At 34.2% G+C, this 16090-nt stretch overlaps 1 protein-coding gene across 1 annotated transcript in view; it reads right to left on the bottom strand.

Moving 5' to 3' along the window:
- The window catches only part of PRMT3 (protein arginine methyltransferase 3), a 122758-nt gene that overhangs the window by 71079 nt on the left and 35589 nt on the right, over positions 1-16090 (bottom strand). The window contains exon 10 of the mRNA XM_045808612.2: positions 8088-8187. Coding sequence (XP_045664568.2) covers positions 8088-8187 — 100 coding nt within the window. The remainder of the gene's footprint in view (positions 1-8087; positions 8188-16090) is intronic.

Below are 16090 nucleotides of genomic sequence, written 5' to 3'. Positions count from 1 at the left end.
ACATAATGAATAGAGGCATAATAAACATACATTTTTAAAGGTCCTCATCAGTTAAAAAAGATAGTAAAAAATATAATAGTGCAAAGATAAATAAAACAAAAATGGAAAATACTGATAATTGTTGAAGCTGGGTGATAGGTGCATAAGGTTCATTGAAACACTCGTTCTAAATTTTTTACATTGGAAATTTTCCCTAATAAAGTGTTTTTAAAAGTTAAAAAGAATGAATAAAGGTGGTCTGCATCTGTAAATGTCTCAGGTACACAGCAAAAAAAATGCCAAATTATTGGGGTAAAACCTAAGCACCAGAGAGTTTTCCACAGATAAAGTTCCTTAGAAAATATATAGCACAGTATCAAATAGTACTAAACACTCAAATAAACAAGCACCAAGCACCATGAATGAAGGCCAGTAGAAACAACAGTCAGCAAAAGCAGAACTGCAAAATTGTTGGATATTGTTTATGATTTCATGAGATTAAAAGAGGCTTGAAGATAAGAGTAACAAGCAAGTAACATTTTAAAAGAATAAAAGAGGATTCCTAGAAAAAAAAAAAAACTGAACTAAAACTCAATAGGTGAGTTTCACAGATAATTAGAAAGAGCTTCAGAAAAAATTAGTAAGTTGGTAGACTGAACAGAAGAAATTATCCAGAACACAGCCAAAAAAGTCAAAACAATAGAAAATATGAAGGTGTGTAAGAGGCATAGAAGATAGATAAGTCTATAAATATATAACGGAAATTCTGGAAAGATTTATCAAACGAGATACAAAAACTCAAACAATAAAAGAATTCTGATAAACTTAATACATTAAATGTTAAGAATGTCTTATTCATCAAATCACATCAAAAAATAATGCAATGACAAGCCATGGCTGCTAACAAACATAACTATAGGGAATCCATCAGTTGTATCCATCAAGACAAGCTAGGTTATCCTACATTAACAAACAGTATCCAAATCATCACTGAAAACAAAAAAGATTTATTTCTTACATTACAGGCTGACAAGAGTCATTGCTTATTGTAATTACTCAGGAGTCAGGCTGACAGAGGGTTCATATTAATACAAGCTTCCACAATAACTGATGCAGAGAAAGGGGATATGGCAAACTGTGTACTGGATGTTAAACATTCTGTCTGAATATGACTTTCACTGGCCCAAGTAAGTCATAGGGCCACATTTGACTTTGAAGGGAACAGAGAGTTAAATTCTAATATGTGCCCAGAAACCAGGAGATGCAGAAAATATGAGAAGAGCCCAGCAACAGATTGGCAACTAGAATAAATAAGGAACTCTCTCAGGAAAATAATAAAAAAACAAAAATCCCCAACAGAAATATAGCCAAAAGAAATTAACCGAAATTTTACAGAATGCCCAAATGAGCCATAAATGCACTGAATGTGAGAACTGTTAGTTCTTAAACATTATTAAGTATTTGAATTATGTACTCCCTCTCAAATTCTTATACAATTGCACTCTAGAATTTCCTTCTCTGGTTATGAACTAAACACGGAAAAAAGAAATGACATCAAAACTGATATTCATAAGAAAAAAATGTAAAATGTGTGCTCTTCAGGGTTTAGTGGCTGTGCAATGAGGGTTCCTTAGAGCACCTCGTCAGCTTATGTGGAGAACAACAGTGCCAGTGCCTTTGCTTTATTAATGGTAGATTACCTCTCAAATATGGTAATACTTGAGTGTTTCTTCTTTTAACAACAGCATAAAGGATAATAATTCAGGAAAAAAAGTAATACTTAGAACTATTTTTAAAAATCACTTCAATGTCAGGACGGCTGTGCAGCTCCATCAGTTAAGCATCTGCCTTCGGCTTAGGTCATGATCCCAGGGTCCTGGGATCGAGCCCCACATTGGACTCCTTCCTCAGCGGGAAGCCTGCTTCTCCCTCTGCCTGCCACGCTCCCCCTGCTTGTGTGCACTCTCTCTGACAAACAAACAAACAAAATCTTTAAAAAAATCACTTGAATGTGGGATTCAGCTAAATCAGTCCTTAGAAATACTAGCTTCAAATGCCAAATATTAGACAAAGAAAAGCTGTAAATCAATGATCTAAGCTTCCATTTCAATAAGCTAGAAAAGAACAGCAAATCAAACTACAGAGAGTAGAGGGAAATAATAGAGATTGAAGCGGAATCGATACAATAGAAAATAAATGTTGACAGAGAAAAATCAACAAGGGCACAATTTGGGTTCTTTGAAAAGATCATTAAGCGACAAACTTTAAGCAAAAACTGATCAAGACAAACTACATGTCATTCCCTAATAACGGAGACTAGATTAAGCCTTGGGTTTGTTTCTGTCACCTACTTTTATTGGATAGAAGCACAAATTAATAAAAGTAAGACTGAAGACTGAATTCCTGAGAAGCCTCACATTCACTCAACTTCATGTTACTTTAATCTGGGTATTCCCAAATAAATATTCTAGCATTAAAAATGGATAAAGGGAAGAGAATGGAAAATGGAGCAGACCAAATTGATGTGTCACCACTACTGAAAAATTTACCAAAATACATAATCTACCAAAAACAGGTCAGAAAAACACATTCATTCATAAGAACAGGTCAAAATTTACTGTAAGAAACTCCTGCCCTAATTCTCACTTCAACTAACTAAACGATGACTTCATAGTTCTGCCATCTAAATTTTGCCAATTTGGAGACTCTATTAAAGAAAATATAACATGTGAAAGATCTGTACCCCAAGAGAAGAAAACCTCAGAGGATAATTAGCTTCATCAAGCCCTTTTAAGTCAGTTTCAAAAAGCAGTGTACCTCATGGCTTCTTACCCTTGGCCCTTGAAGTATCTCGAATGACAAAAGAGAATGAATTGAAACTCCCAAGGAACTAGGAAGGACTCATTAAATCAGCCATGGAGGGCTCAAAACCTATGAAGGCTAATGTTTTATCTTAAAAATTTGTGAGAATTTTGCATTCCACGTCAAAGAAATACAAATAATGCTTTTTCCCTCCCAAATTTTCACACCATATCTAATCTGTTATTTTTCAAACACATGATTGGCAGGTTCTCTAAATCCAGGTTGAGATGTATATGAGCAAGTTTTCTTTATTACAAGTTGGTGGCATTTATATGATTACTCAATTCTTGTCAATCAAATATCTGTTCATGGATAATTATAATAATTACAACTAATTATAATAATTACAACTGTGCCAACTCAGTTACATAGGATAATCTAACTGTGTTTATATTAAACGCCCAAATGTCTGAAAATGCAAGCTATAAATTTTAGGAGCTTTCTTTCACTCATAGGTAGAAGTAAACAGCATTAGTTCTTCTGCTTTAACAAAGGACTCATAAACCAAGGGGGATGCACTAAGAATGTTCTTCACCCAAGTGTTACTAGTCTTTACTTCATGTATATTACCATTTTCATATTTTACTGATTGAATAACCTAGTCAGGCAGCTCATTCATTAGTTACCAAGTGGTTAATAGACTACACAACTTTCAAAACCAAATAGCTAACTACTGAGATTTTATTATGTGCAGAAACTGCTTCAAGAAATTTATATCCATTAATTTATTTAATCCTCATAAAAACCCTATGAAGTCAGTATTACTATTATCTTCATTTTATTAAAGGAAGAAACTGAGGCACGGACAAGTTCAGCAATATGCCCAAGGCAACAGACCTAAGCAGCAAAACAGGGCGAAGGGTAAGGCAGTCTGACTCCAGAGCAACATTTCTAACCTTGTCATATGTTACCTCCCTGACTCCATGTGCTGTACAGAAAATTATAAATAAGATCATATCTATGGCCAGTAAATTCTACATGGTAAAGTTCTCTTATGGTGTACATTCCCTCATCATTTGCTAATGCCAAGTCCTGCGATAGAATCTGGTCATATCAAGTAAATCCTGCCTCCCAGTCTCGGGAGAATGGAAAAAGGTATATTAACAATTAATTACAATGCACTGTAATCTGTGTTGTTAAAAACAGACCAGGAAAGGTCACCTATCCTCATGGCAGTTGGCTGAAATGGCATGGCTTCATTGTCAGACCAAACTGAAGACAACTAAAACATTTCAACATCCACCAGTTTAAAATGTGACCTATGACAGGCGTCATGGGCAGTTTGTGGATTGCTGATAAGCCAAATCACAAGCCATGTTGTTTTTTAAATGATATCTTGAAATGCTATTCATCAACAATAAAGAGTATTAAATATGAACGGAAGATATCTCATCATTGTGGATGTGGATATGAGCATGCATGTGTATTACACAGATAAACCTGTGCTAGTGAAGATGGGGTAGGAAAGTTAATTCTCAAATTTCAAGGATACATCCAAGAATATCTGAGTAAAGAGAAATTTTAGGTAGCTTTTGTGAAAAGCAAACAGAGATAGACAAGGGACTTTAGACAATTTGAAAGTATGTCAGGAATGATCATGACAATGAAATATAAAGTTCACCTAATGTGTAATTCTGCTGATAATCCTGATGACAGAAAAGAACAAAGGTGCAAACAAGAATCATCGCTGGCAAGCGTATCATATGATGCCAGGATCGTATCTATGCATTTACAAGTAGGTCATGCTGAAAATATAGATGGAAAACACTAACACACCAAATGAGTCAATCTGGCTTAACTGGTCTGTAGCACAGAATTAGGGACAGTAACTTCGAACAGTTTTATCAGGTAATCAGAAATAAGATTCTTAATGAATGGCTCTGTTAGTAGAGTAAAATATGAAAAATGAAAGGAGATACTCATAGCCATAAATACTAACATCTTATAGAGATTAAACTGATTTAACTCATATTTATTTATTTCAGTTATTTATTTAGTATTAGCTAATTTAGTATCAGTTATTTATTTAATACCAGTTATTTATTTAACTGATAACAATTTTACCAAATGGAAATTCCATTCAATAAAAATGAAAATGTAAAATTAAAGGAAAGCCTAAATCTGGAAATTCATAACTTTAAGAAGCAAGTCATGGCTTATTAAATAATATGCTAACAGCAATGATTTGGCTTTTAAAATTACATTCTTAACAACATCTTCCAAAATAAAGCAAATCTCATGAATAGCTGTAGACCAAAAAATAGATCTAGATTAAGATGGAATAGTTAGTGGACTATAGGGGAAGAAAACAGACGTACATCTCTGCAACATACGATACCTACATTGCTACAGTGCATTACAAGTCCATTAAACAGCTGAGTCCAGTTTTTATGCAGAGTATATTCTTTTTTTGTCCTTTCTTGTTGAAAATATTTTTAAAAGAAAAAAAATGTACGCTATGGCTTAACATTATGTTTTTCTAGATTTTTGTATCATTACTGCCTTATGTGTAAAAAAAAAAAAGCAAAGAGAGGATTCTTTGCAATATATTTTAGTTTTAAAATGCTGGTTCATGAAAATGTGGGTTTAAAATGGATTTAAAATATTCAGTCATTCACCACTTGCCCATCATTTCAGCCAAAGCAGGAGTATCTAGAAAATGTTGGATATATTTTAGAAAGCATACCTATTCCTCCTGTTTAATGAGGTATTGGGAATTTTCCAACTACTCAGCTCAGAAATCCTAGAAGTACCCAATTCAGAAGAGGACTTACAGGATTTAGAAAGTACTATAAATGTTATTGCCAATCCACAACGTCGACTCAAAACATTCCAACACAAGCCTATTTAAAAAGCTTAATGAAAATTTTATTAGGGAAATAAGGCTATCCAAAGTTGACTGCCTTAGAATAACTGCCATAAATTACAGTGTCTAATGTTCCACCTAACACATTTAACATAATCTGCTAGACTTCAATTCCACTGACGTCTGTAAGGAAAGGGAGACAGTAAGATAATGCAAACTCTTAAGTTATACCCTTGTGAAGAGGAATAGGAAAGTTCTTAGTTAACACTTCCTGAATACACTGATTTACCTCTCTTAGTGAAGGGCTTCTGAAAGCACCTTGGTTCCAAACAACTGGCTTTCATTCCAGGTTCCGGGGACTCAGAAGTATTTGTATTATAATGCCTTCCTAATAAAGGCAGAGATCACACCTGACCAGTCCTCCAAAATGAAAGGTACCCTTTACATCCATTATAGTCTAGGCGAACAGAAACCATAGGTCACGAAAATAGAGAAAAACGAATGCAGGAAGTTGCTTACAGAAAGGATAAAAGATACGGTAAGCGATCAAGAAGGGACTGAGACAACCAGACATCAGCAGACAGCAGGAAGGAACAACCATTCCTAGGCTAGAGAGACAAAAGGAAGAAGCACTGCTACAAGAGTTCAGGGCCAGAGTCACACAGTGGACACTGGAATTACGACAGACTTGTCCAATGGGAATTGGAGTCACAAAAGAAATAGCTTCTGCCAGCAGTACAGCTAGAGGCAAACAGAAGCGAAGAAATGCCCTGGCTTCTCCCTTTCTTAAATCTCCCATCAGTGTTTCCCTTTGGGTTTCCCAAACCCCATGGAAGATGGCTGTCCCTGCAGAGTTAGCTCTCCTTCAGTACAGAAACAGGCAGGAGAAGAGTGTAAAATGCACCTGAGGACAAATAAGCCCAAGACCCGCACAGCTTTTCAATAAAGTTCATATTGTAAATGTGACGATCTCATAAATTCACTCAATCCAGCTAATTTTTTGTTATTATACCAACTGGCTCTAAGATTTCAATTGAATATTAGTACTTCTAGAGCATCTTTAAGATTTTGAAATGAAAATTCCTAGAACATCAATATCTAGAAGTGTAATTCTGCCAAGCAGGTCAAGAACTATCCAACTAACTATAATCAGATATGCAAAAACGTTCAACTGAGGTGACAGAAAGTTTAGTAAAGTCTGTCTCAGTTTGCTTATATCCTAATCTGGAGTAATTTAAGACATGCATTTTCCAAGAAAAGTAAAATGGTCCCTGGAGAAATGGGGATGCCAGCCAACACGTAGTATACACTATTTTAAATTACTGCTGAGCAAATGCCTCAAATGTGCTTTCTCCAAAGCACCTTTTTGTAGTCCTTAAAAAGATGCTAGATTTTTAATTTTATGTAACTAAGTCCACACCTTTTCACCCAATTCACAAAAGAAATCAGAGTGCTGATACAAATTCTTTGGTGTAAGAAAAGTAACGACGTTGTGATTAAAAATTATTAAAAGCCAACCCTACCGTAAGAAAATCAACACACTCTATCATGTACAAGTGTAACTGCTAACAACAGTGAATGTCACCAGCTTGGGACTGAAATTTACTTATACGTTAAATATGAACATTTCAAAAGCTCCCTGAAATCCCTGCTATTTTTCTAGATTATTATGTTCATTAAAAATTTATAGATAATTATAAAGCATAATGAATTTTTTCCAAAAATTTTTGATAAATTCATTTAGTGAAAATATATGTATCAAATACAGTTTTCTTAAAAAAAAAAAAAAAGGCTTAAAAACTCCCCAAATAGTTTAGAAATCTTTATCTAGAAATACTAACTTGTCTTCATCAAATTGGCATATCAACAAGTCAAATCAGTTGTCAAATACCATTAGTTTTACTTTATATACATTTAAAAATAAACATTCTATGCCCTGACTTATGATTTCAAAAGCAAATTCTAAAGCTATATAACATATCTTAATTTTATTATTTTAATCACGCTAATAAATTCTCTTGTGTGTGATAAAGGACACTGACTACATGGCCTGACATAAGAAAGACAGGACATTTAGTATTAGAGCAAGAGTGGCAACATCATGTTAATTTTGATGAAACAGTCCTAGTAAGTCCTTACTAGTCCTCACAGGCTTTTCAGCAAACATATTTAGGTCTCTACAAATTGAGAAAATAGAAAAACAATCATTCTTTATTATGATTTTAAAAGTAAAAGAGCTAATTTATTCTTTTTAAAAAGATTACAAATGGCCAGTAAATAAGTGCCATATCAGAATAAACCACCATAAAGATTGTAGCCGTTTTTAAAATAATGCCATTATTCTGCCATTTATCAAACATAATTAAATGCAGAAAACTACTACCTTATTCACTGCTTTCTTTTAAAACCTACACAAGTAGTTTTTTCTGCAAACACTTACCATCCACTCAGATATAATAACATCCACTTTTTCTACAGGAAGGCAAACTTCTTCAATCTTCCCTTTAATTAGTACAATAGTATCTTCAAGTTTATTTAGTCTGAAAATTATCATAATGAATTAAATTAGTATGTTAAACAGACTCAGAAAACTAGTCAAATTACATAATTTCTTGGTAACTGTTCATATTATTTTGTATATTTGAAGTTTGTTATTCCTTGAGCACTAGAATTATTTTTTGACCACTGCATGAATGTCCAAGAATGTTTCCGATTAATCCGACAATACCCTGAACCAATATTGAAAACTTCAGCCTGAAAAGAGATCTGAATTTTATCAAGAATACATGTCAATAGTTACTGTTTTGTTTTTTTTTTAAAGTGAGGAGTGGAGAGAAACATACAGACCAGACAACAAGAGTACATTTTAAAGACAAGTAGTGTTTTGAGAACTAGAAGCCAGAAGCTCTTTATTTGTACTCTAGATCCTTTAGTAATTGTCAGCTAAGTGATCTTCACCAAATTATATCATAATCTTTTGAGCCTGTGTGCTCATGTGTAAAAGAGAATGATGATGTCTACCCCATCTACTTCACAGCCCTATTATGAGAATCGAATATTTGTGAAAGCAGCACATACTTCCTCAAATATTATATGCTGCATAAAACCTGACTATCTACTACAATCTTAAATTATTTAACCTTGTGCACTGACACTCATTAGGTATTTTTATATGCTTGATCTAAGACTAGTACATATTTTTCACCTTCCTTTTGAAATATGAAATAGACAACAGAGTTAAGATGATTTCAAAAAGTTAAAAGCAAGCTGCTAAGTTTATATCGAGTTAAATAAATAAGCTCTCAATCCTCAGAGGGTGAACATCTGAATTACAAAGGATTTTTTCTGCTAACAAAGGAGGATGTCTTTCCCCAACTTCACTGAGGTATTATTTACATAAAATTAAATATATTCATTTAAAGGGTAAATTTTGTTGACTTTTACAAAAGAGACATTTGAGTGATCACTATCATCATCAATATATAGAATATTTCTACCTCCTCGAAAATACTCATTAGTGCTCCTTCCCAGAAAATCCTCCTGTTCACAGGCAGTGATTTTTTTTTCTTTCACTACATATTAGATTTCTATTTTGTAGAGTTTCATATAAATGGAATTATAGCAAATGTACCTCTTTGTGTGTGGTTTCTTTTTTTTTTAATATTTTATTTGACAGAGAGAGAGCGCGTGCACGGACATGCGCGCATAGGGGGTAAGCGCAGAGGAAGAGGGAGAAGCAGGCTCTCCGCTATGCAGGGAGCCCAACACAGAATGTGATCCCAGAACCTCAGGATCATGACCTGAGCTGAAGACAGACGCTTAACTGACTGAGCACCCAGGTGCCCCTTGTGTGTGGTTTCTTTCAATAACCATACTTCTTAGACTCATGCATACTTTTGTATGCATTCCTTATTGTTGCTTAGTACTCAACTGTGTGGATAAAACAATTTTGTTTATCCACACACCCGTGGATGGAATTCTGGATTGTTTCCAGCTTTGGGCTATAATTGAAAATGCTACTATAAACATTTCTGTACAAGTAAAATTGCTGTCAAATGAAAGAATCTAACTTCTAAAAAAGCTGTCAATCTGTTTTACAATGTGCATATACAATTGTATATCCCACCAGCAATGTATATGTACATTCTTGTTGCTTCACATCCTTGTCAACACTTAGTATTGTTAAGCTTTTAGATTTTAACTGTGTGATGAGATCTCATCATTGTTATAAACTACATTTTTCTAATGATCAAGCATTTTCTCCCATGTGCTTATTGTCCATATCCTACATTGCCTTTTGTTCCAATTTTTTGCCCATTTAAAAAATCAAGTCAGTTATATTCTTATCATTGAATTTTAAGAGTTCTTCACATATTCTAGATAAAAACCTTCTGAGATTTATGTGTAGTAAATGATTTCTACCACACTGTAGCTTTTTAATTTTTTTAATGGTATATTTTGAAGAGCTAGTTTTTAATTTTGATAATGACCAATTAATCATTTTTTTCTTTTGTGGTTCATTTCTGCCTACATCAAATCTTTTCACCTGTATTCTCTTAAAACTTCTGTTTCCATTTGAATTAATTTTCCACACAGTATCATGCTCATTTTCTTCCATAGTAATACCTATGGATATAGTGGAAAAACTATTACAAGAGATAGTTTCAACTTCCCTGCAGAAAAAGAATCACTAACCCATAAGATTACTTTGGTATTTTTGTCAAACATCAATTAACCATATATGTGTAAGTTTATTTCTTGACTTTCAGTTCTGCCTCACCATTTAAATATGCATCCTAATGCCAATACAACACTTTCTTGATTACTACAGCTTTAAATTAAGTCATAAAATCTGACAGTGTACATCCTTCAACTTTATTCTTCTATAAAAAAATTTTCTTAGCTATTCTAGGTCATTTGTTTCCATATGAATTTTAGCATCAGCTCTTGGTAATGTAATGCACTTTTCAGTGTTGATCTCTTAGACATACTTTGTTTAATTTACCCCTAAATGTTTGATGATTTGGGTTGTACTGTAAATGGTATTAAGTTTCAATTTCTACTTGTGTGGGACTACTAATAAAAAGAAGCACAATTATTTTTCACATTTTCACCTTAAATCCCATGACTTTGGGATTTCTAGTGGTTATTTTATACATTTCTTTTTTAAATATTCTATTCCTTCATTTTCTTTATAGTTAACATACAAGTTATATTAGTTTTAGGTGTACAATATGCTGATTTACTTTATGAGTTTCTTAGGATTCTACATGTATATGATCATGTCATCTGGGAGTCAACAGTTTTACTTCCTTCAAATCTTTCATTTCCTTTTCTTGGTTTATTGCAGTCATTAGATTCCTTAAGACAACAGTGAATAGAAGTGGTGAGAGTGGACATTCCCTACATTCATTAACTATTATCAAATATGACACTAACTATCTTTATCAGGTAACAAAGTTCCCTTTTTGTTATTTTGCTGAATTTTCCTTACGAATGAGTTTCAAATTTTGGCAAATAATTTTTCTGCACCTATTAAGATGATTCTATAGTTTTTCTTTCTTTTCTGTTAATAAGATAAATTATATTGACTTTTAAATGTTAAACCTACCTAGCCTTTCTAGGATAACTCCACTTGGTCATAGCTTATTATCTTATTTATAAATTAATGGATTCAATTTGCTAATTTTCTGTTAAAAACATTTCCATCTCCTAGACTTACCATGGTGATTATTCTGTAACATATATAAATGTCTAATCACTATGTTGTACACCTGAAACTAATATTGTATATCAAATCTACTTCAATTAAAAAAAATATGTTTCCCTTAAAAAAGAAGGGGGTGGCTGCCTGGGTGCCTAGGTCGGTTAAGAGTCTGCCTTCAGCTCAGGTCATGATCCCCGGGTTTTGGGATCGAGTCCCACATCGGGCTCCTTGTTCAACAGGGAGCCTGCTTCTCCCTCTGCCTGCCACTCCCCCTGCTTATAACTCTCACCTCTCTCTCTCACACTCCCTCCCTGGCAAATAAATATATAAAATCTTAAAAAACATATATATATATATATATATCCATCTATGTTCATAGGGATACTGGTCTGTAGTTTATTTTCTTGGACTATCTGTATGACTTCAGTATCACTGTAATTATCAGTCTTATAAATTATGTTGCAAAGGGTTCTGTCCACCTCTAAGAGTTTAGTATTACTTCTTCATTAAGTGTTATAAGACATTTGCTATTTGAGCCTACAGTTTAATTTGTGGAAAGGACTGTAATTAACAACTCATATATTTATTTATTTATTATATGATCTTATTTATTTATTTGAGAGGGAGAGATAGCGAGAGAGAGAGCACAAGCAGGGGGAGAGGGAGAAGCAGGCTCCCCGCTGACCAGGGAGCCTGATGCAGGGCTTGATCCCAAGACCCTGGGATCATGACCTGAGCTGAAGGTAGACGTTTAACAGACTGAGCCACCCAGGCACCCACCAACTCATTCTATTTACTAGATCTAGGTATATTCAGATTTTCTAATTCTTCTTCTTTTTTTTTTTTTTTTAAAGATTTTATTTATTTATTTGACAGAGACAGCCAGCGAGAGAGAGAACAAAAGCAGGGGGAGTGGGAGAGGAAGAAGCAGGCTCCTAGCGGAGGAGCCTGATCTGGGGCTTGATCCCAGAAAGCTGGGATCACGCCCTGAGCCAAAGGCAGACGCTTAACGACTGCGCCACCCAGGTGCACCAGATTTTCTAATTCTTCTTGAATCAATTATGATAACTTTCATTTTTCGGAGTATTTTTCCATTTTACCTAAATTGTCATTATCTATTGGCATAAAGGTGTTTGTAATATTCCTTCATTATCCTTTGTCTATAGGATCTGTAGTGATTTTCCCCTCTTCAATCCCAATATTGACAATTTGTATATTCTCTTTTCTTCTTGATAATTCTAGTTAGAGGTTTATCAATGTTATCTTCTTTAAATAAACTTTGTTTTCATTAATTTTCTCTATTGTTTTGTTTTCTATTGCACTGATCTCTGATCTTTACTTTCTTTCTTGGGTATATTTCACTTTTCTTTCTCTACCATATCTTAAGATGGAAGCTTACATCATGGATTTTATATGTTTCTTCTTTTCTAATATAAGCATTTAAAACTTTAAATTTCCTCCTGAGTATGGCTTTAGCTGCATCCCACAAATTTTGATACACTATGCTTTTAATGCAGTTCAAAATATTTTCTAAATTCTTTCTCTTGTTATTTCTTCTTTGAACCATGAAGTGTGCTATTTAACTGCCAAATATTTTGGGATCTATCAGCTATCTTTCTGATTTATAATTAAATTTCAGTAAGCCAAGAAGCTAAGTCTATAAGATTCAAATTTTTTTCAACTTATTGAGACTTCTTTTTGTCTTACATGTAATCTAGTTTGATGAATTTTCTATGTGCACTTAAAAAGAACATGATTCTGCTATTTTTTGATAAAGTGTTATGTAAGTGTCAATTATGTCTTCTATACTTCTATTCATTTTATATCTACTTGTTCTATCAATTACTGACAGAAAAGTACTGTTATCTCCTAACGTGATTATAAATGTGTCTATTTCCCTCTTAATTTCTGTCAGTTTTTGCTTCCTGTATTCTGAAGACTTTATTAGATGATTATAGGTTTAATATTATCATATATTCTTGATTATTTAATCCCTTTATCATTATGAAATATCCTTTATTCCTAAAGTTTTATAATGTTTTATTCGTATGATATTTATATATTCACTTCAGCTTTTTAAATCTTTTTAAATGATCTGTGTTTCCGTATCTTTTTCCATTCTTTTTCTTCTAACCTATAGTATTTTTATATTTAGACTGGATTTTTTGAAGCTAGAAAATAGATGGGTCTTACTTTTTATCAGTCTGAAAATAAATCTTTCTTCCTTCCTTTTCTTTTCTTTTCCCTCCCTCTCTCCCTCCTTCCTTCCTCCTTCTCTCTCTTTCTCCCCTCCCTCCCTCTCTCTCTCTTTCTTTCCAGAACAGGTGACTGGTCCATGGCTGAAATGTATGGACAGCCATACTAGAGCATTATCACACCAACCCAGAATCACCATGCAGAGAAAAATATCTCCAAGATAGAAGCAGAATATATTTTTGAACAAACCAACACCATTTTGATTTTGTTTGGCTACAGCCACAAGTGCACAATGAAGAAAATGTTAAAGAATTAGTTCAGGAAGAAGGAAAATGATCTGAGATAATCAGTGAAATATGAAGAGAAATAAGAAAAGAGGATGGACCTATGGGTGAGTGAATCCAAAGGATCATGAACCACAGATTTTACCCAGGGTCAAGCTTTACAAACAATTTCAAAAAAATACAGGCAAATAAGAGGTCCTAATTAGAGAGAAGTCTAGGACATTAAAGGCAGCTACTTTGGTCTTTCCTTCTCTATGTCAGGCATTTACTCTCTCACCTACAGTAGACAAGTAAGGAGGCCCTCTCCATGTACCAGATTACTCCCTCCTATATGAGTCTCCTGATTGCTAATATCTTTGAAATTATTAATGAAGCTTAATACTGGGTAATATCTGAGTCTACTAGAAAATATGTTAGCTCAGGGTGGTGCTACTAGGAGAACTCTCAAACAGATCCATGAATCACAAAGGCTCAGAGCACTTTCTAAACCAGGAAAAGCCTCGAGGGGACTAAAAAAATAGACGGATCTAATCCTCAGATGGTCACCTAGACATCTTTGGTATGAAAGGGGAAAACTCAGCCTTGGCGAAACTGGCCACTGGCCTGGTAGGGATCGGTAGGCAGAAGGGAAGACAGTGAAAAATTCTATTCTCTGGCTGTTACTAGCATGTCTGATAAATGCTAGTCCTTTCAGGAAAGAGATAATGGCAAGAGAAAAAAAACCTATTTAAGAACAGTCTTTCCTCTCACTTGAAGGTCTCCTTGTGCTTATATGGCTACCTGGGCAGATGAAGTATCCATTAGGAAAGTAATGAACTTAAGGCTATGGGTTATCCCAAAGATCATACAGGTAGATGGAGGACAAGGTCAGAGGACTCCTGAGTGTTGAGAGTATTTTGTGAAAGAAATAGGGCATTTCACAAAGACATACCAGAAAAGCCTAGTGAATCATTACTGGCACGGACAATCAGGAGGATGCATCACTATTTTACATACAACAGAGTAGAAAAGATTATTTGGGTTGATGATAGATCACTGTGTTGTGGTGAACAGGTGCTTCTAGTGGTATAACAACTAAACGGCTCAGTAAGTAAAAGCTGGGCTACGGTGTACCTACCCCATGAGGGTAAGTGCTCTGCCCTCTTCCCAACACACAGAGAGTCCTCTAAAGCAGAAGGAGTGCTGAGAGTGCAAGTAAACTTAGACTGGCTTTACAATAACAATATAATTGAATGGTATTGACAGAGATGATGATAGATGTGGAACTCAGTGACTCCTCATTCTTGAGCATTTTATGCAACCGTGTAATATGTAATCAAGAGGTAGTATCTGATTATTTTAATTATCAAGAATGGGACTGCATGATGTTGCTGACATACAAAAGAAGGGGGGGGGATCAACAAAAGAAAAAATGGAGGAAACAAAAACCAGCCCACTAAGAACAATAGTTTAGATGGCTCTGGAAAAACAGTGTGAAAAAGAGGAATTAGATGAGGCCTCTACTAAGGAGTTAGTAACAAGCTTTGTAGAGGATGGTTCATATCCTAGTAGGGTCATTACGGTCTTTATAGGCTTATTCTTAGCAGAAATTATTGCAGAAAATGTTATAAGAAGTTAAAACAGCTGACTCGCGATTTATGCACAACCTTTACTGGGGGATATTCAACCTGTGGGTGAATTTTCCATTAAAAGTGGCTTAATGTCCTTGCATTATCTGGGAGGTTAGAAATATTAACAATACACTTGGATATATTTTAATTTCCAACGTCTAAGTGTTTCATGTTCCTTATAAAAATACAATTGATTTTTGTACATTAATTTGTATTCAAGCATCTTGATAATTTTATTATTGGAATAATTTATTTATAGTTTATTTCTGAAGTCCATATCCATAAATATACCATTAGTGAATATGAATAGTTTTCTTTTTTCATTTCCAATTCTCATAGCTTTCTTTTTATTGCCTTGCTGTACTGGGGTCTCCTTTACAGAGTTAAACAGAAGAGGTGATGGCAGGTATCTCTGTCTTGTTTCTGACCTTAAAGCAAATGCTTTCCATGCTTCATCAAGATATTGCCCACAGGGCTTGTGTTTTTTTGTAGATACTATAGATCATGTTAGGACATTCCTTTTCACCTCTAGTTTGCTAAGAATTGTAATACATTTATATATTAAATGGAGATGGAATTTTATTAAACCATTTTTCTGCATCTATTGATGATCTCAATAGACTGTTCTGGCTGATGTTATCATACT

The sequence above is a fragment of the Ursus americanus genome, chromosome 24, assembly GCF_024610735.1.
Source record: "Ursus americanus isolate L20-20 chromosome 24, mUrsAme1.1.p, whole genome shotgun sequence".
Classification (NCBI taxonomy): domain Eukaryota; kingdom Metazoa; phylum Chordata; class Mammalia; order Carnivora; family Ursidae; genus Ursus; species Ursus americanus.
The sequence above is the reverse complement of the archived record's forward strand: the minus strand, read 5'-3'. Positions and strand labels throughout refer to the sequence as shown.